General features: G+C 35.7%; 3 protein-coding genes and 1 long non-coding RNA gene across 5 annotated transcripts in view; all 4 read right to left on the bottom strand.

Annotated features, from left to right (window-relative positions):
- The window catches only part of LOC149692448 (alpha- and gamma-adaptin-binding protein p34-like), an 81,194-nt gene extending 74,492 nt beyond the window's left edge, over positions 1-6,702 (bottom strand). The window contains exon 1 of the mRNA XM_089868213.1: positions 6,123-6,702. The gene's annotated coding sequence lies outside the window, so the exon portion shown is untranslated. The remainder of the gene's footprint in view (positions 1-6,122) is intronic.
- Positions 6,703-9,389: 2,687 nt separating this feature from the next.
- On the bottom strand, positions 9,390-11,670 carry LOC149692447 (uncharacterized). Its single transcript, XR_016382690.1, has 2 exons — positions 11,556-11,670; positions 9,390-11,319 (listed from the first exon to the last, which is right to left on the bottom strand). It is a non-coding gene; the product is annotated as an uncharacterized LOC149692447 (long non-coding RNA).
- A 307-nt stretch (positions 11,671-11,977) lies between these two features.
- Positions 11,978-14,780, bottom strand: LOC149692446 (uncharacterized). The gene is made up of 11 exons (XM_089867547.1): positions 14,773-14,780; positions 14,409-14,710; positions 14,059-14,346; positions 13,830-13,990; positions 13,493-13,769; positions 13,262-13,425; positions 13,088-13,192; positions 12,691-13,020; positions 12,430-12,615; positions 12,187-12,370; positions 11,978-12,120 (listed from the first exon to the last, which is right to left on the bottom strand). Exons 1-11 carry the CDS (start codon positions 14,778-14,780, stop codon positions 11,978-11,980), a joined length of 2,148 nt encoding a protein of 715 aa, XP_089723673.1.
- Positions 14,781-15,744: 964 nt separating this feature from the next.
- On the bottom strand, positions 15,745-20,765 carry ergic53 (lectin, mannose binding protein ergic53). 2 transcript variants are annotated; one of them, XM_089868203.1, is made up of 12 exons: positions 20,495-20,765; positions 19,991-20,047; positions 19,823-19,920; positions 19,636-19,743; positions 19,516-19,577; positions 19,346-19,445; positions 19,157-19,280; positions 19,036-19,094; positions 18,652-18,976; positions 18,377-18,515; positions 17,522-17,809; positions 15,745-16,943 (listed from the first exon to the last, which is right to left on the bottom strand). In XM_089868203.1, the coding sequence occupies exons 1-12, from the start codon at positions 20,748-20,750 to the stop codon at positions 16,907-16,909; spliced, it is 1,653 nt and encodes a 550-aa protein (XP_089724329.1). In that variant the 5' UTR covers positions 20,751-20,765; the 3' UTR covers positions 15,745-16,906. The 2 variants fall into 2 exon arrangements, with proteins under 2 accessions (XP_089724329.1, XP_089724330.1); XM_089868204.1 differs by having other exon boundaries at positions 18,652-18,964; positions 20,495-20,708.
- Between the last annotated feature and the right edge of the window lie 25 nt (positions 20,766-20,790).

Below are 20,790 nucleotides of genomic sequence, written 5' to 3'. Positions count from 1 at the left end.
AACTTATGGTGAAATTTAGAGTCTATGGTGACAGAAAATATGGAGTGCTTATGATTATGAAATTAATAAAATGTTCTATTTCTAATTTTTCTGAGGAATTCATTTTGTATTTCAGTTTCCCTTGGAACATTTATAATAGAGATTGGGGGGAGTGGGGTTTAAAAATACATTTCATGATGAATGACAGACATCTGTGACAACCTACTTGTACAATATAAGCCCCCCATTGAAAAGAAAGAAAGAAAGAAGTAAATAAGAAATAAATAAAAAAATAGGAAATAGCGATCTCTTTCTGTTGCTGGCAAGAAGGCGGCGCGTTATTGACAATCTCAATTGTACGGTCGAGGTCGTTTTTATCCTCGACTAGCGATAGGGAGTCAATATAGTCGCGACTAATGTCGCTTTACACTAAAAACAAAGCCTTAAAAGGACCACGTGGTTTATACAATGGAATAACCGATGATAAACAAGGATTTTATAATACTCTAGTAGGCCAATCTAGGGCTTTGGCGCGAGAAACGAGTAAGCGCGTGACAGAACGAGAAAGGCAAGTTCCCATTTTGGAACATATAGCCTACCGCCTTTAGATCGAGATCTCTCTCACTCTAAACTCGTCTTTCTCTCGATTTTCCCGTAAGCGCTTTTGGGCTTCGCATTTTCAGACTGCAGGCCTACGGCTACTACAGCCCAATACTGGCCACCAATGGAAAAGATTCGAAAAAGCAAAATCGATACTCAGTCAATTGGGAAGCGGTGGCGGGGGAAGTGGTGGCGTCGGACTTAACACTAACTGAAATATACGACGATAAATCTATCATTCGACATAAACACGAAAGAGGATTACCATTCGCTACAATAATAAGTCTCATATATATCTTACTAAACACACTCCCTTCTCCTAATGTTAGAATTCAAGGCTGGGCAGCTTAAGCCTTGGTTAGATCTAAGCCTAAATATATTTATTTTTTTCTCCTAGCACTTTTCAACCAGCAGGTCTTGGAGATTCTGATTTTACAAAAATTCTAGTAGAAGACCCCGTCCAATTATAGCTAATCAGATCAGGATCCAATTATTACAACATTTTCAACTTTATAAGTACTTATCGATTCACCCAGCTAAGCCTAAAGCATACTCAAAGTGATACCAACCCTTACCTTGCAGCGCGTTGTCTTTACTATGCAAAGTGTTAATGATAAGTCTGCCATAAATTAAGGGGGATTTTTGTTCTTTGTTAAATCAATATTGAATCAAAAATGTAAAATTTCTATCTCCATTTAGCCACAAGGGCCATTGTCTTGGAGTTATGATTTCAGTGTTTTAGGGGCGACCCCTTAATTAATTTAATTATAAATCATTGTCTTTAAGCTTCTTAATTAAATTTAAGGGGGTCATCCCTAAAACACTCAAATCATAACTCGAAAACAATGGCCCGGACGGTAAAATGGAGATAGAAATCACATTTTCGACTCAAAATCGATTACCCACAGAACAAACATTCCCCTTAATTTATGTCATACTTAACAGAAACACCATGTCTAGAAATAAGCCTAATGATTTTCGGAGGGACGTAAAAAGGAAAGTATTACAAGAGGTAATTATCCACCCCTAAGGATAGCTAGCTTTAATTCTGAATCTTTCATCCGAAACTTTCCCCGCGAGGTGTATCACCGTGACAACCTAACCCCCCTCTCTCTCTATACGTTTCATCCTCCTTCTCAGTATGGGTTTAAGCATAGTAAAGGGTAGGCTACCTATGCTGTAATACCGACTTATCACCCTTAGAGACGCCTATAGAAAAGAGAGGCTATCCACTAAAGTTTTTCCGGCACTATGGTAATCTCGTTTCCGATTATTTTTCCACAGTGAATATCCCCTCGTTCTAACCTTCTGTCTATTTAGTCTGGATAAAAGGGGTAAGGTGTAAATCGTGTAAATTTTGAGCCTGGAAATAAAATACCTCTTCTTCGAGAATTACCCGGGCCTCGATCCTACTCATTCATTATGTTGAAATAATACCTCTAAGCTTAAGGGCTTTAACAACTAACAATCCTTTATTACGTACACGATGTTAATATCAGCGAAATATAAAGATTTTCATCAAATATTTGTGGCGCGAAAGTTTTGGGTGGGATGGGTGTTTGGGGGGTCCTCGTAAATATATTTAGGATCAAAACCAGATATACCGAAAGCCGACGACTATAAATTTATAAATTTTAATTTCCCTGCATGCATGCATGCTTGCAGTTTGTCTTTCAAATAATTTTCCAAGATTTGAGAACCGGAACAAAACCCGAGGGGGGGGGGGAACCGAGCCCGCGATAATACATTACCCACGCGCTAAGCCTTTTACGTTATTTTAATAAACATCTATACGCTCACGTCCTTCGTAATAATTCAACCCTTATTAAGGTTGTAGAGGAATTAAGCAACGGCGGAATGTTACACTGCCTGAGAAGGAAATAGTGCCCAGTTTTAGAAAGAAAGAATAGATATTATTACTATATAACTATGGATGAAAAAAATCCTTCCCGGGGATAAAAATCACCATATATATAAATTTAGGGGGTATATACGATCCGGAACATAACCCTATCAAATTTATTCCTATAACAGCGATAATTTGGCGTATAAATACACTCTTACGAATATATAAGACAAGTTTTGGAACCGCCTAGCTTAGTGAGGTGTGAATCTAGTCTATCGACCCCGTCCCCCCCCCCTCCTCTTCCATATAGCATCCAGTGATACATTCCTAAGTCAGGGACCCTAGAGAAAGCCCTCTATGAATTATGGAAGATTTATGTCATCGCTTTGGGCTCGCCACGAGAGATAGAAAGAAGGTGGGGAAGTGGGAGAAATATCACTTCACTTTCCCAGCTAGCTAGGGCTACTACATCCTACAAGATCTCTGGGTTTATTTAAGCGGACAATATAAGGGACGCTGGCTGACCAGTCTGACTGACCACGCGGGAGAGTGACCGTTTACGATATCAGCTTCTCGATTTTCTCTTTTTTCTCCCCCCATCTTTCGCCACGGGGTTAAGAGGAGGAATATTAGTAAGAGGTCGAGGAATGGCCAAGTGCCGCGCCATCACAAGTGAGGTTCATTCAATCGACCTCTAAAGGTCGGTCGGTATACCCGATGACGGTACGATTTGATCCGATCGGCAAAACGACCCTACGACCTACTTTTTGGGAAAAATCTCGCGTTGGTATTCTTTACTCGAGTGGAAGAAAAGAAAAGGTCTACCACCGTATACCCCTACCAAGAATTTATTTACAGACTATTTCAATCGAAAACAGGCGCTATGGGTAATGTTCCTTTACTGTATATTTAAAAGTTAATTAAACTACAGTATTACCTTCAAAAACGAAAAAATCGTCTTTCGCGACTTTAATATAAACAATTTCGATTAAAACTCCGTCTAAATTCGTTTCAGCTTTGTCTTATTATAAATATTATGCCTTTAAAAGGGTAATAACGAGCGTGGCTCTGGTTTGATATCAAAAAGGCGGGTCGCCTTTTAAACTCTCCCACGAGGGATCGAAACACGAGAGCGCGGCATTTTTCCATTCCATGGAATCTTCAGTGGCATGCACGCGCTAGCTAATAAATCTCTTTAATATATACTATCCCCGTAATTGGTTCCAATTCTGAAGGGGGGTCAAGGGTCACGAAGGTCGCGGAGATTTTTCCCTATTTTGCTATCCCTCCCCCCTTTTATACTAAATGTTTCCCACTGATATTTACGCCTTTTAAATAATAGAGGGGGACAAATATATATATTTCCAAAAGGTCGGGGAAATAAGCTTAACGGAGCTCCTTTATTATATATTTCACTTCGTGATTAATTTCCTTTCTCTTTCTAACATTTAGAAACTATAGGAGGAATTTTGGGCCGCGCAAAACTCCCGCCAGAAAACAATTCGTTCTTGCAAATAGCTATAATTAACCAAAATAACAGGGGGAAGAGAGAAAACCTTGACTATTTTCATACGTCATATTGATCTATTTAGCTATAGGACAGATTTGTAATCAGGGCTATAAAAAGCCCACCTTTAGGGGCAAACTCTAGCATTAGTTTGCCATAGAACGCCTGTAAAACGATTTCCTTACAATACTCAAGTATTAGTTGAAGCCTACATTTAGGGGCAAGCTCTAACATTAGTTTTCCATAGAACGCCTGTAGAACGATTTCCTTGCAATACTCGACTGTTAGTTGAAGCCTACATTTAGGGGCAAACTCTAGCATTAGTTTTCCATAGAACGCCTGTAAAACGATTTCCTTGCAATACTCGGCTGTTAGTTGAAGCCTACATTTAGGGGCAAACTCTAGCATTAGTTTTCCATAGAACGCCTGTAAAACGATTTCCTTACAATACTCAAGTGTGTGTAATATCCACATTTAGGGGTTAATTTTTATTTTTTTAAACATAATTATTTTAAAGGGTTTATTGAACCCACAATTTTACGTAATAAATACCTTTAAAGAATAAAACATGTATGTAAGACTTAAGCTAGTTTAATTTTAAAAAAAAAGAAATCTAAATAGAGAATGGAATTAACAGTCTTGGTAGAGGGTTAAATTTCAGTGGATGCAAAAGGAGGACGGTGTCGGGTTTTTCTCATGGGGATTAAATAAAAATTAAAATGAAAGGGTTGAGTATAGATCCCGGAGCTTCTCCGGTTTGAGTTTGTGTGATAGTCCTGGGAATCAGCGACGCCGAGACAAATTGAGAAAGAATTAAAATTTGAAACGGGTATGCGTGGAGCTTTTGATACAGAGAGTCAGAGAAAGAGTGGCTATACGCTAGGGATTTCAAAGTAAAAAAAAAGTTTGGAAATGTTATCAGAAAGGGACCAAGATTTTGTAACGTCTCTAAGGATAAAGTCTCACGGAGCTTAAGAGAAAAATTAAGGAGATGAAGTTCATCTCCGGATAAAAAATATCGTAACTAATTTAAAATACTTTAATTTTAAAAATCTCATTGCGATGAAATAGAAAGAAAAAAGAATATAATCCGATAAAAATTGTAATTAATTTTACGATCAAAAAATAAAAATAAGTTAATAAATATTTAAACTTGTTACGTAAACCCTAATCAAACTTCAATTATTACGCTTTCCTAAAACAACATTTTAAATTTTACGATATTTTTAACCTCATTTTCTTTATTTCGTTGGAAGTTATGTACGAGTTGCGTAATGGAGGGGGAGCTCCATATCCCCTCTAGAGGATTACCTTTCTTTAATGAGCCATTTAATGAATTTCGGCGAAACCAACGGACGGTTTATGTGCATGCGGGTAAAGCAAAGAGAGGCGAGATTCAGAAGGACCGAGGCAAAATAAACACCGAATTAAATAGGCTTAAAAGAGTAAACTCCAGAAATAGCGTGGGTGTGTTTAAGAAACCAACCACTGTCCTGCCCTCTGACGCGACCAAAGTTAGGTTTCTAAAATCTATATTAAACGGAATGTCTAGGCAGGCGATTTTCGTGACATTAATATTGGCCGAAATAGGCGTCAATCCTTAATTAAACTTGGTATAGAGGAAAATCTACAGAGGAGTGATGAGCTATTTACCTACAGACCATCCCGCGCGTTTTACACCGTCACTAACAAGCCGTGATCTAATTGCTTTTCCCTAATTCCGGAAATGACACTTTCTAGTTCTACCTATAGTTTTAAAGGGGTCGGAAACTTGTCGCTGCTGGGATACTCCTTCTTAACATGGTACTAATTTATTTATTTTTTATCTCGTGTTGCGAGGGAAATGTCCATCCTCTTAGATCTGACCCGTTTGTATTTTGTCATTAATTATATCTAATAATTATATCTTACCGTGTTATGTATATATTTGTATTTGATAAATTTTAACAAATAACATCTGAATTTTACAGTTGAGTTCAACCTAAATATGTTGAATATAAATCATCCCATATTTAGGTGTTTATTCCTATGAATGTTGACCTTATTTATTTATTTATTTATTTATTCGGCTGTTCATAGCGTTAAAATATGTTTAAATTCTGGATAATTTTAAATAGCAAAAATAATTTAAAGTGTCGATTTCACTTTATAAAATTACCAAAACCAATAAAGTTTAAGAATTTCTCTTACCTCGGATTTTTTCATAACTCAATATCATCCGATGACTTGATGAATGATTCCTTGAGATTCCATAGTTCACGTAAGTTCACAAGATAGTTCACAGGTACGCGTTTCGCGAATAAAAAACCCTGATTGTTCACAGTTCACAGGTACGTGTTTCGCGAAAAAAACCCGATTGTTCACAGTTCACAGGTACACCGTTCGCGAAAAACCGTTAGTTCACAGTTCATAGGTACGCGTTCCGCGAAAAAAAAAACCCCCGATTATACCCATTTCGTAACACTTGAAGCCTGGCCTCCTTGTGTAAATGGTCTAAATCCTCCTAGCCAGAAAACTATATATAGACTAAAACTCTGGCATTAATAGATAATCGAATATAACTCTCTATTACTTCTAGCTGACGGAACAAACGTAAACAACTATAACGGTAAACATATTTACACTCAGAACCATTTCTATTTATTTTTTATTTTATTTTGTTATCTATCAGATATCGAAATATTGATTCCGTAATCGCTTTTCATTCATAATAAACATCAACAACAAAATATTTATTTCTATAAGATTATATAAATTCGCTATAGCATTAGTCTCGTCCCAATGAATTCGCGACATGGAAGTAAAAGAGGAAAAAAAACCGTCCAACGACAGTAAACTCCTAAAAGAGACCTTTTTTTCTTATATATATCTCGAACAAAAACTTATTTTTGGGTTCCTTAAAGACCGTATATTTTCTATTTTCGCCAGAAATATATATAGAGAGAGAGTATTGTCAAATATATCCAAGCTACAGTCATTTAATGGTCTCAAACGGAGGAGAGTCGTATGGTTCAATGTATATTATAGTTGAATAACATCTTGGGGGCGTCTTTTATCTCCCAGCTCCCTATAGATTAAACCGCGTAAATCTGCTCCGTTATCGCATCGGTCATGGCGCAAATTGACAGATTACCCATTTAATACAGAATATATGCCGCTTTTACAATTCAAAGGGAGATTGCCTTATTTATTTATTAAAACCGCCGTCTGAGAGAAAAACAAAGGGGGGATTAATAGATCTATTAAGGCCTAGCGTTTATTATAAATAAAATAAAAAGTAAGATTTGTTCCATAAGTTTGTCATTGGTTAGAAACTGGAGCTTGTCATGAAGTGACTGACGTAGGTCATAGATTCGAGGTAAAGAGACGCCTGGTGAGGCGCTATTAAAGGCTTAGTAGGTACAGACTAAATAGGACCTAGATGGATTACAAAACTAACCGAGTTTAGTACTTCAATTCTCGCTTGCGGTTCTGGAACTAGCTCTCAGTAAGTATTTTACTAGCATTACGAAGTATAGGTAGTGTTATACTTATGGAAAATATCTTATGAAATTATGATTGAGCCTAATATGGGGTATGGGTATTTTTAGTTGAAATTTCAAATTAATTAGACCAATGGACAAAATTTAACTCTAAATATTTTCAGCCTCACTTTAATGTGAAACGCGTTTTCCCAATCATTATACCACTATAGAGATGGGTAGTCCATGAATCTAGGGGATTATTAGGCAACTATCGTCCGATACACCATTAGTTTTCAGCGCCTTCAAAGCTTCACCTTAGAGATTATTGAATATAGCTATTCCATGTATGTCCCTATCCTAGTATGATCGCGTTGTAATCCTAGATTGAAATATACTATGATCTTAGCGGGGCTATATAAGCTACCTAATTAGCCCAGAAATCGAATGGAAGAGACGTTATTAGGCGGGATTTAAACTAAAGACGTATAGGCGGCTAAGTTCAACCATTATAATTCCAACATCTCCTCGTCGCTACTTGAAACCTAACGTTACACGCTAATTCCGAGACGGTAACAAAGACACCTTTAGACACGTACAAAGGTCATCGCGTGACCTCAAAATAAAACTTCAAATTAAATGAACGGCCTGGTTTAGAAGATAATATCGAAATTAATGATAAAAGAAATTAAACTTATAATAATTACCATTAATACATCCAATTAATTGTCAATAAAATTGAAGAGCATGACTATGACCACGCCATTTTTGCCACGTGGAAATCTCACAGACTCACACATATGGGATTAACTAATTTGCTTAATGTCCGAACGCCTGACCCTATCAAAATAGTAGAATTCCTACTACCAAATCTTACCATATTTTAAACCTTCGACATTGAAAATAATAGAAATAATTTTTATAGTAGGAATTCTACTGTTTTTAGTGGTTCAGTCGGAAATTCGGTGTATTAGTCAATCCCAGCCAAGCCCCGTGCCAATACTATTATTTTTTGAGAAACAAAAGTTTCCCTAACATTCGGGGGAAAACGAAGGGTAAACCGCCCCTTTAGCTTTATATATAAAAAGAACATTAAAAGTATGAAGAAGAAATTATAAACTAACTCAATTACTCACTGCAACCTAACTAGGATAGTAACTTTGATTTATAAGATAAATAACATCATTAGGCAATGAAAGAGTATGTGGTCAAGGAAAAGTCACCAAGAAAGAAGAGGAGGGGGGGGGCAAAGGAAAAACCCCAAAAAAGTAGTTCTAAGAAAAGAAAGGTCCAAGGCTTACGGATATAAAAACAGAAATAGACAATAGTAGACCAAATAGCCTACGACCCTCATCATTCAATCGATCCCCTTTATTTTTCTTCTATAAGAGGTTTTCGATTTGAAATCAGTCGGACAAATAAACGATGATAAAGCGATCTCATTGCGACACCATCACGAACCCCCCCCCCCCCATCGCAAACTCTTACAATCTTTTCTCTATAAAGAGGATAAAAAAGGGTCCTATATAAAGATATTGAACCAGGACTTATATAGATTGAGACAACGATCCGTATACAGGGTGTTTTTGAAAGGTCCATCACAAATTAAGGAGCGTGATTATTGGACCAAACTGAGTGAAACGTATCAAAGAACATGGGGTCTACAACATTTAGTTTCGGAGATATGGCCCCCCAAACATTTGCCCCAAAAACGAAAAAATATCCCAAAATGTGGAGTAAGGGTTATTGCCATTACCCAACTTGTTTCGAAGTCATAGAGAATTTCAATAGCCTTGAATTTGAGAAACACTAATGTAACTTTAGATAGCAGAAGGGTATAAATGGGTAGAAGTACGCGTACGGCGGTAATGTTAAACTAATACCAAGTGTCATAGTGTTTTAACATTTCTCAGCACCCAGTAAAATGGTTGCGATTGAAGGTTGAGTTTGTTCATTACGTTAGTGTTTGATGTGTCACAGAGAAAACGCCATGATACGATCCCAATGTAAATGTATTTTTTATTAGTTCTTCATTCTTAATCTGTAACAAATAACTACTACAAGAATTGTTCAAAGTGTTCACCACCCGCGTTAAGGCAAACTTGAACACGCCTTACAAACGATTCCCTAACACGTTGCAAAATGCCTGGAGTATCGCGAATAGTTTGACAGGCATTAACGATTCGTCGACGAAGCTCTTCCACATCAGGTACTTCACTCTGATAAACTATGTCCTTCAAGTGGCCCCAAAGGTAGAAATCGCACGGGTTAAGGTCGGGTGATCGAGCAGGCCATTTCACGGGTCCACCTCGACCTATCCACCGAAAAGAGAACGTCGCGTTAAGGTGAGCTCGGACAGCGAGACTGAAATGTGGTGGTGCACCGTCATGCATGAACTACATTCTGCGCACCAAACCTAAGGGCACGTCGTCAAGTAATTCCGGTAAAACGTCTTGTAAGAATTGTAGGTACGCCTCACCGTTTAACCTGGGCTGTAGAAAATAAGATCCAATTAAATTGTCACCTACAATACCGCACCACACGTTTAAACTAAATTGTACTTGGTGAGATTTAACGAGCGTTGCGTGAGGGTTTCTTTGGGACCATTGATGCTTATTATGCAGGTTAATAATACCATCTTGCGAAAAATTAGCTTCGTCTGTGACTAACAGACTACGCGGGAAATCAATGGCGTTTATCAATGCGTCGTGGGTAGTCCGCGGAATTCAAACCTTGAACCTTTTGAAAATGGTAAGAATGAAACTGGTGACTTTTGAGGATTTTCCACACGAGCACGTGACCAACGCCTAATCGCTTACTCACCTGGCGGGTACTTGCTTCTGGTTCGTCCTCGAAAATAGTAAGGACTTCGTCTTCTACGGCCTCTGGGACTTCTTGCCCTCTAGGTTGAGGTCCACCATTTTACTGGGTGCTGAGAAATCTTAAAACACTATGACACTTGGCATTAGCTTTACATTACCGCCGTACGCGTACTTCTACCCATTTATACCCTTCTGCTATCTAAAGTTACAGTAGTGTTTCTCAAATTCAAGGCTATTGAAATTGTCTATGACTTCGAAACAAGTTGGGTAATGGCAATAACCCTTACTCCACATTTTGGGATATTTTCTCGTTTTTGGGGCAAATGTTTGGGGGGCCATATCTCCGAAACTAAATGTTGTAGACCCCATGTTCTTTGGTACTTTCCGCTCAGTTTGGTCCCATAAACACGCCCCTTAATTTGTGATGGACTTTTCAGAAACACCCTGTATACCCCCGAAGCTACTGGTACTTAATTATAAGTGCTTCCAAGGACCATACAAGTAAAGGCGTCCTCCTTTCACAAGAAACTGTGAAAAGAGGTAGAGTATAGAAGACAGTACCAGTTTCATATCGACACCATCCTTTCCTGGACCAGGTTACCTCTTTCTTGGAAACCCTATTGGACCATTTCAGTAAATATCGAAGTCGAAACTAACGAGCTAATTAAGTCTTTCTAATTAGACACCTTTCCCCCTTCCCGTCTTGATTCTGTCTCTCTCAAGTGTTAGCGTCTTGGATAAAATATATAGGGGGATTTAATTTAACGTCAATTAGCGATATATATTAGGTAATACCAAATTAGATCAACTGTGACCTCGAGGTTCAAGGTTACGGTGATGAAGTTTCAAAGGTGTGAAATCATTATTTGTCTAAATATTTTGGGTCACGCAAAGTTAAACACCCAATATAAGGTAGCCTCGAATGCTCCCCCTTTTAAACAACTGTTAATGTTTTAAGTCTTTTCTAGGGCGCTTTATTAATTTTCTCCTTAATGACTTTATCGTCGTTGACGCGTTCCCCCTAGATCAATAGTCAAAGGAAAACACGGGGGTCTTATTAGGCATACTGCCGGAAAAGTGTCGTATCCATCTGGATATCTTACGCTACAATTTTAAAGATAATTATTGTAATATTTCAGCTAATAAGGGCGGCTAACCTTAAAGATGTCAATACAATGACTAAATACTTCCCGGTTGTAGCGTACGAACTAAGCTTCCCTAGCAAATGAAGCTCCTAAATTAGATTTATTCTATTATCTAATACAATGGGGAGTTTCGAGAATTTTGTAATAAATTAAAATTATATATTGATTAATTCCTAGCATTGATAGTACATTTACCTGAATTTGTAGTCTTCGAAGTTCCATCTTAAATTAATTATAATGATCAGTACTACTAATTCCGACAATAAATTAAAACTTTTCATTCGCTAAGCCTAATCTTCAAGTTTGCGCGGCAGCGCCTCACCTTTGAACTAGTGTCTGGTGAGTAGTGACGCCACTAAGGGGGGGGGGAACGAGAGTCTGGTAGAGATGCTAGAGACATCTATCAGCATTCTTGCGAAATATTTATATAAAATAACTACGCATGCGCTTGCGTAAACGCTGAAAATTCAAATTTGATTTACAACGTGCGTTTATAAAAATAATTGAATTAATAAAATATCCTGAATAAATTATTGAGAAATCTTATTAATAAATATCAGAAAAGGTACAAATCAGTCAATTTACTTAAAATAAATACAAAATAATACATAAACACCTCAAGGTTCGTTTGCAAACTCAATATCAGCTTCAGGGCTTTTTGAACCAGGAAAACTAAGTTTTTTCATGTAAATGAGCATGGATATAATTCCCAATAAAATTCCAACAATCAACATTCCTCCCGCTAAACCCCCAACAGACCCTGAAATATAAACATTCCAATCTGAAATCACGCAATTAGGCTTAAAATTTAGGTTAATTAACTTACCCGGAGTGTAACGAGTAGACGTGTCTTCTTCCTTTTTCACTTTCTTTGGCGGGGCGGTAGGTGGAACTGGGTCATCACTCGCGTAGTTACGCATTTGATAGCTATCACTTTCGATATCAACAAGAGTATTTGTTTTGAAATCAACTTCTTTGAACGTGTTTTTGATTGGTACGAGTTTGGTGGGCTAAAATTGGGAAGATTATAAATACATTTTAGCCGTTTTTAATCTGTTTAGTTATATACCTCCGCTTTCATATCAATTTGTAGTTCAACGATGAATTTTCCTTGATTGTAATTATCGTCCAAGTTTTTAATGGCAGTTTCAAGATTCACAAACCATTTAGGATATTTATGGTCGTCTTTCAGTGGAGTTTTGTCGAGAATGGTGAAATAAACGTGAACTGTACCAATTCCTTCGTTGAAAATGATCTATAATTGAATAATTTGCGTTAATATAAAGACATTTTGAATTTAGACGAACGCCAATCAATTAAACTTAATTACATCTAATTCTTGAATCCTTAGAAGCGATCGTAGCTTTCCGTATTTAACAGCGGCCGTTCTAAAAGCGTCCATAAACAAGTATTTATGATTGTTTATTAATTCCCTGAATTCTTCGTCAAATTGCATAACGAAGGATCTTCGTTCAATTTGTTCAATACATCCCGAAATATCAAAAATTGTAAGAGGTGATGGTTCCATTTTAAACTTGTAAAAGTTTATTTCCATAAAAGCCATGGCTTTTTGACCATCGTGAACAGTTTCAAAAATTCTCGTTTCTTGAATCGGAATATCGTATTTGTCTTTATTATCTGTTTCTTGGTGCCATCCCTCCTGAAACCGAGATCAAATTCAAATTATTGTTGACAAGATTTTACGACCGAAATCAACCTTCTCTTACCGTTGTAAAATAAACTTCTCTGTACGCTTTACTTGGTGTTCCATCACTGTTGTTAGTTTCTTTTTCTCCACTCCAAACGTTACATAAAATATCCCTGGTTTCATACTTTAAATATTTAATTAATAGTTATTAGTTTTATAATTAATTAAAAACATTGCGATCAATTTAACTGACTTTTCCCTTGAATTCCATTTTTTCGTTAAAGAAATCGAAAACGTCATCCTTAGTAACCATATCCAACGTTTTCCCATCCGGAGATTTTATAACAAAGTCATTTGATTCCGGAATTTCCATGGCTAGACATTTTCCGTATGTTTTGTCAGTGAAATAAACAATTCCTGAAATAAATAAACAAATAAATACTTATGTCCAAATTTACAAGTTCCTAAGACCTGGCCAACGTACCGGTATTGAAATCAAAAACGGATGAAATGGGTGCATCTGGATACGTTACATTCTCTTTCTTGTTCTTAATTTGCGTCGGATTAAAATCTGATCGGATGAGTTTACGATTATAATCGTACCAGATCTCTTCGTACCAATTCTGAGTGACTTTTTTAATTTCTCCTTGAAGATTTTCCACCGTAACTACTGATTCTATTCGCGTACTAAAGGCTTCCGTAAGTTTTGGAGTTTTAACACTCTGTGCAACCGGCAAATGGCAGTTCATTCTTGGTGGTGGCTAAACAGACTAATTGTTAATTGAAAGAAACTGACTTTAAATCATGTACTATAAAATCACCTGAAACATTTCATCCGTCATAAAGGGTGTATTGTCAAAAAATACAATTTCATTTGTCTTTTCTTGAGGAACCCAACGACTTTCATTGCGACCTTCGTAATAACCTCCTGATGTTTTGATAAGCATGGGGGCAGGCAACATACCGGATGCAGTTAAAAGATCTGTTAAAACGTTAAATTATTTTAGTAATGGATACCTTTTTCGGAAGCTCTGATTTCTCAGATCAAACCTTTGCTAAAATAAAATGTATTTTTCACTGTCTGATCGAAGTACTTGTCATAAACGCATCCAACAAAACCGTCGCAAGCCACGTTACGATGTCGGAGAGCCATGGTTTCATTAACGTAAGCGTACTTATAAGGACCCCCGAATTGCATGGCTTCGTATTGGTCGTACATGGATGAAACCTTCGAGTCCGTTCTATCGTTTTTATAACCCATAAAAAATCTAAAGTTTGAATCTGCCATGTTTTCAGTCAAACAAATTTGTTCCGAAACAGGATCGTCCTCGATTGAAACTGTGAAAAACAAATGTACTTTGTTGGTCAACAAGAGCTGGTTTCATAGAATACGACAGTACCTCCGGGATGTAGACGCATATATGATGTTACTCGTTCTTGTTCGTAATTAAATATGTAGGTACTTTCGATTCCTTTTGATATTGTCACCAGTTTCGCTCTTAGGTTAAGAGGGTCAAAGTATTTTTCTTCCCAAGTAAACTGCTTATCGATGGGATTAACAATTAGCGACTTCATTATAAAACGTTCGGGTATAATAGGTGGAACTAAACCGCAGTTCGTTTCAACGTCGTCGCATATTGATAGGTTTTTATCCCCGCTTGCCAAGGAAATTAATAAACAAACCAACCCGAGGGAAAGTCTCCTAAAAAGTATAAAACAATTACCGCAACGCCTAATTAGTAATTAATTAAAATTAATACATACACAATCATTTTTCCCCTTAAATTATACTATAGGTACGACTGAAACAAATCACTTTCTAACTATGAGGGGGTGTCTCCAACTATCTGAACGTAAATTTTATCACACCTTATTTATTATCAACGCGTCTATTGTTCACCTATCTTCTGGTGTATTTTCTAAACAATACAAATTATCTATCAATTATCTTATAAGAACTATAGTTATTTGAATTGGCTTATACAGCAAGTAATGTTTTAAACATTCCATTAAACATGTCTGTTAGATTGTATGTATGAATAAAATTTTGTCCCCTCAAAACCGCATCTTTAAATTTCGCGCTACCGGAAGTTGATGTCAGTTCCCCGTGACGTAGTTCAAGGCAGTCTGGGAAATAGCACACTTCCTCTGGTCCAAAACCAGTTTATTTTTTGCTTGGACTAGTTTTTTAATTAGCCATATGTCTAATCAGCGCCACTAGCGGATGGTCTGAAAACTACTCCCATAGAGACTAGGTATATTTAAGAGGGTTTGCAGAATTTCCGCCAGGTGGCTCGAACGCCGCGCCATCTGACGGAAATTCTGCAAACCTGCTTAAATATACCTAGACTCTATGGGAGTAGTTCTCAGACCATCCGCTAGTGGCGCTGATTAGACATATGGCTAATTCAAAAAGTGGGGTTTACTGGTCCTCTGGACCAGTTTATTAATTGCAAATCTATAGGAGAACAAAGGCTGGGACCAGTCCGGAGACCAGTTTATTATTTCAGACACGAGGGGGTCACTGGTCCAAAGGACTAGTTTAAAAAATATCCTTATTTCCCAGACTGGTTCAAGGTGGAAAGTGAAAGGCTTAGGGTTAGACCTAATCTTGGGCGAACTGTTATTGCTAAGCCTAGTTTGAAACTTTAAATTGAAGCGCCCGCCTAGTTAGAGATCCCACGTGACCAAACCTCTTAAATGAGACTTGCCCTTTGAAAAATCAACAACTCGGAATTTCTTGTACAAATATTTATTATCGTCTTTTTTACAAAAAACAACAACAAAAAAACCAGAGCTTATTACCTTTACAATTAAATTAAAACATCAAATCTCTTTATGATATTTTGACTTTGAGGAGAAGAGGGTTATTTTTAAAAACATTTTTTTTTGAGATCGAATTTTTTATTTTAATTCTTTTTAGGAGCAAATTAATTAATTTTTAATTAATTATTATAGATGGTATCATATTAATTTTATTGTAGCGATTAGATTAATAGCGGCTGATTTTATGGTAATTAATTTTTAGTGTTAAGAGATGAGGCACTTTAAAAAATATTATTAACCTAATTATAATTAATTAATGCTAATTAGAAAAATGGTAAGAAAAAAGAACCCCTATCCCCATATATTAATTAGGAAATTAACCAAATAATGAGATATGATAAGATAATCAAAATCCTTAATACTTTATTGTAATTAATTTAATTAATTAATTTCAAATTTGAGTTGATTTAAAAAACATTTTAATTATTTATCATGATATGGGACGATTAATTAATTAATCATTTAGGAATGTTTTTATGAAGAATTTCCTTTCTAAATTAATTAGTAAATTCAATTTATGTACAATTTTTAATCTCCTAAGTTCAAATAAAATTCTTAGTCTAATCATTCTAAATTATATCTAATTAAATTATAATTATTAATAAACAAAAATTGGCCACCAGTTTTCATTCATCCCAGATGAAGAAGACAGACAATAAAATGATTTAACAAGATATAAAGCTTTTTTTTTTTAAGTTCTAAGTACGGGAATCAACAGGTGTTCATTTTTAATTATTATTTTTTTAATTATCAGAAGTAATTTGGAAGTAATATTAATTAGGGTTTAATCTTAATGAGACTCAACTAGAAATATTTATTGAACACAATTAATTTACTTCTATTTTCCTAATGGGAAGACATTAAATTAAATTAAATTAAATTATTTAATTTAATTTCTAAATGGAGAAAAGGTTGGTTTTGTTTCTTTCCAGGTAGAAAAAAAAAAAATATTACCCAATAACCATATGATATTTTTTAAACACTTGTACCAGTATTTACATTACAGTTGTCCTTTTAAATATATTCATATTTCTCTTAATCTTAATTAACATCTCTATAAATTTTTTTTTTTTTAGTAAAACTTCTTTGCTTTAGCTTCTTTGTTGCTCCTTTAATTAATTAATTATTTAGTTATAATATTAATTGATTAAAGGGAGGGTGAAGTAGAAAATCAAGTGATTTTTTATCGATTCTTCTACTAATTATAAGACCAGTCTGCATAGTCAAACATTCAGGAAATACCAGTTCCGAATGATTTTAAAATTCAAATTAGGTTCAGATTTTAAGGATAATTTTAAAGAAGGACCTCCGGCCAATCGCGTAACGCCCTGCCTTTTTGTTAACAAAATTCTCGTGGCACTCTCCATGTCTCGCGCCACAATTGTGACATCACGCGCAAATTTTATCAAATCTCGTGATAAATTTCATTCAACACGGAGCATGCGTGCCACGGAAATTTTGTTAACAAAAAGGCAGGGCGTTACGCGATTGGTCGGCAGTCCTTCTTTAAAATTATCCTTAAAATCTGAAAATAATTTGAATTTTAAAATCATTCGGAAACTGGTATTTCCCAAATGTTTCACTATGCAGACTGGTCTTATAATTAGTAGAAGAATCGATAAAAAAATCACTTGATTTTCCACTTCACCCTCCCTTTAATATCAGCCAAAATTAAAAGAATTCTTACTTGAAAATGATGTAACCAATGAATACTGTCAATTGAATTCCCATAAAAACGAAAAAATATGTTGGTGTTAAACAATTAGGAGCTTGAACTGGAGGACATCCCATAGCTCCTCCACTGACAGGTCGGGCTACTAAAGAGGCTACTTCCCTCTTAACCATATGGAGGTTATCTTTAATTTCATTAATTGTGTTTTGATTAATTCCACCGTCTCCAGGACCGGCTGATCCAACTTTATTTTGATTGGTTATGATTGTGCCAGTTCTTTGATGAATATCTGCTACAAAAGCTCTGAAAAAATTAAATATGTTAGTAAATTAATGTTTATTAGATTAAAGGGAGGGTGAAGTAGAAAATCAAGTGATTTTTTATCGATTCCTCTACAAATTATAAGACCAGTCTGCATAGAGAAACATCCAGGAAATACCAGCTCCGAATGATTTTAAAATTCAAATTAGGTTCAGATTTCAAGGGCAATTTTAAATAAGGACTGCCGACCAATCGCGTAACGCCCTGCCTTTTTATTAACAAAATTCTCGTGGCACGTTCCCTATTGAATGAATTTTATCGCGAGATTTGATAAAATTTGCGCGCGACGTGATAATCGTGGCGCGAGACACGGAGCGTGCCACGAAAATTTTGTTAATAAAAAGGCAGGGCGTTACGCGATTGGTCGGAGGGGGATACTTCATATTATTCTTAAAATCGGAACCTAATTTGAATTTTAAAATCATTCGGAGCTGGTATTTCCTGAATATTTCACTATGCAGACTGGTCTTATAATTAGTAGAAGAATTGATAAAAAATCACTTGATTTTCTACTTCACCCTCCCTTTAATAACTATAATTAGTAATTACTTGACATCACGTGTTGCTTGAACAAGCTCTTTTTGATTTCCTAAAACAGCTTCAACTTCATGCCTACGAATTGTATCTCCTATAACACCTCCAGCAATGTTAGGTTGGTGACCAACAGGTGGCATTTGACCTTGAGGCACTAGAAATTAATTAAATAATTAAATTAACCCATTCATAATTAATTTCAAACAAAATCCTTATTGACCTTGAGGCACTAGAAATTAATTAAATCAATTCTACCATCATTAATTTTAAAATTTAAATATAATCCTTACTTCCTCCTCCTCCACCTCCTAATTGCACAGCAGAAAGCATAGAAAGAGTTCTCTCTTGACGTCCTACAATTTCATCTAATTTCCTATGTAATGCCTTAACAGCTTCGAACATTTGACTCTGGCCATTGAAAATTTGAGAAAGTTCTCTCTGTTGTTGACTTTCATATTCCTCTTCGGGATTATATTCGGGTCTATTAGCATCTCCGGGATGTTGTTTCTTATATTCTTCCTTTTGTTTCTCTAATTTATCTTTATATTGCTCGTATTCTTTCGAGAGCTTCTCTTTCTCAGCATCAGCTATTAAATGTGCAGCCTGGATAAACATCTTAGGGTATTAAAACCAAAAATAATGACCTAATATCATTTTAATTAATTCCTTCTCACTGGTTCTGTTCCAGGTGGGTATAAACTGAAGGTAAGGAATTTTAGAGCATCATGATCATCTATGAAATGAAATATTATATAAGGTTTGTTGGGGAAATGATAAACATTGATTTTAAAGTACCAGCTAAGCCTCCAGTAGCTGCCGAAACTCCAAAGTGACCAGAAGCTGGTAAAAATACGTTCTCAACTCTTATACACATTTCATAATCATCATCATTGTTGGTGTTTCCACCATGGAATAATACCTAAGTTAAATATTCAAATTAGTAGACATAATAGGCCAGTTTTAAATAAAATAAACTTATCTTACAGAAAGGACATTCTTATAATATTCAATTTTGGCTCTAACTGGGTAAGGTTTGTTTCTGAAATCTCTTAAACATCCTGCTAATTGTTGGTTAACACCATCCCTAATTATTAAGTTGAAGAGTTATAATTTAAATCTTATAGGTTTTTGACAAAAAATATTAATAGACATACGTTTGGTGATCATATGTTTTAGTACCATCATTGTTCATTGCTAATATGTATGGATTATTGCCCTAAAAGGTGTTTTTATGCTTAAAATCCTTCAGTAATTTTAATTACAATTAAACTTACTCTGCCATCATTATCAAAAGAATCAAAAAATATTCCTAATCCCTTCCAGGGTTCACTGCTACCAAATACAGGACCTTCAACACCTTTCTCTTCAGTAAACCAAAATGCCTATTTATCCCAACCAGTGTGAGAAAATGGGACTTAGGAAAGATACTCAAAAGTTGGACTATAAATTCAATTAACATACAAGTCCATCAGCACCTAATCTTCCTCTTCCACTAACTCTAAAAATAAGCTCAACTTCCCACCATTGAAATGTAGTTTTAGATCTTGTCCATATTGCACCTTGATACCCAAATTTATTTGGTTTTATTTAATTGCAGGGGAAATTCTAATTTAAAGACCAGTTTTATACCTTTCTTGCTCCTTAAAGAAGGAGTAATCCTAACCATTTCTTCACTAGCAATTGCATCTGAAAATTAGGGTCAATAAACTCAAGGAAAAATAAAACCTAACTACAATTTAAATACATTTCAGTATAATTCAGGAGTAATAAATAGTAAAAACTCAATTAAAATCCTAATATTGCAAAAACTTCCATATGTTCAACAACAATTTGTTGATGATAACATAAGAATACAAGTATGCCAACTCATCAAGTAAATCACAGACACAAATAATTTTCCTATAAACTTAATTGGGTCAGATACAATAGTGTGTAAGGTTAGTTTAATAAAAAATTCAAATATTTATCGAAAATTATAATAAAATTGGTTGACATATACTTTATAGCTTATAAGGAAAAGCCACGTGTACTTGGAAATGTATAAGATAATATACATGTATGATAGCCGCCGGTAGCTAGCCCATTGACAATTGATTTATATACGCCAAGGCTTAATAAAACTTCGATACTCACTTCCGTCATATTCCCAAAAAGGTACGGTCCCATCCTTTTGCGCTAAATATGGCCCTTTAAAACTGTATTTGTACTCAAATTTCCTGTGCGGGTTATCGCATTTGCAAAAATTTAAAATTAAAGCGAGAAAAGCCAAAAATAAAACTTCTTTTAATCCAGCCATTGCTCCAACTGCCAGCGTAGGAGACTTTCCGACAAATGATGCTTTTCGAGCAGACGCAACATGAGGATGTTGACCTTGTGACGTAGAATTCATTATTAATTAAGTTCTCTGATTGGTCAAAGGCGTTTCACGT

Source organism: Phalangium opilio, unplaced genomic scaffold (assembly GCF_054372755.1).
Source record: "Phalangium opilio isolate 3A_F unplaced genomic scaffold, DU_Popi_V2 ptg000024l_1, whole genome shotgun sequence".
NCBI classification, from domain to species: Eukaryota; Metazoa; Arthropoda; class Arachnida; order Opiliones; family Phalangiidae; genus Phalangium; species Phalangium opilio.
This window is presented reverse-complemented; position numbering and strand designations above follow the sequence as displayed.

Bases quoted from the DNA above. Each gene is read 5' to 3' on its own strand.
- ergic53 (XM_089868203.1), bottom strand. From the start codon at position 20,750: ATGAATTCTACGTCACAAGGTCAACATCCTCATGTTGCGTCTGCTCGA. The intron at 20,048-20,494 runs GTGAGTATCGAA...CCTAATTTTCAG, and splicing joins TTTTTGGGAATATGACGGAA to ATGCAATTGCTAGTGAAGAA. The intron at 19,921-19,990 runs GTATAAAACTGG...TTGGGTATCAAG, and splicing joins TTCTTTAAGGAGCAAGAAAG to GTGCAATATGGACAAGATCT.
- LOC149692446 (XM_089867547.1), bottom strand. The intron at 14,347-14,408 runs GTACTGTCGTAT...TGTTTTTCACAG, and splicing joins TATGCGTCTACATCCCGGAG to TTTCAATCGAGGACGATCCT. The intron at 13,193-13,261 runs GTCAGTTAAATT...AAATATTTAAAG, and splicing joins AAATGGAATTCAAGGGAAAA to TATGAAACCAGGGATATTTT.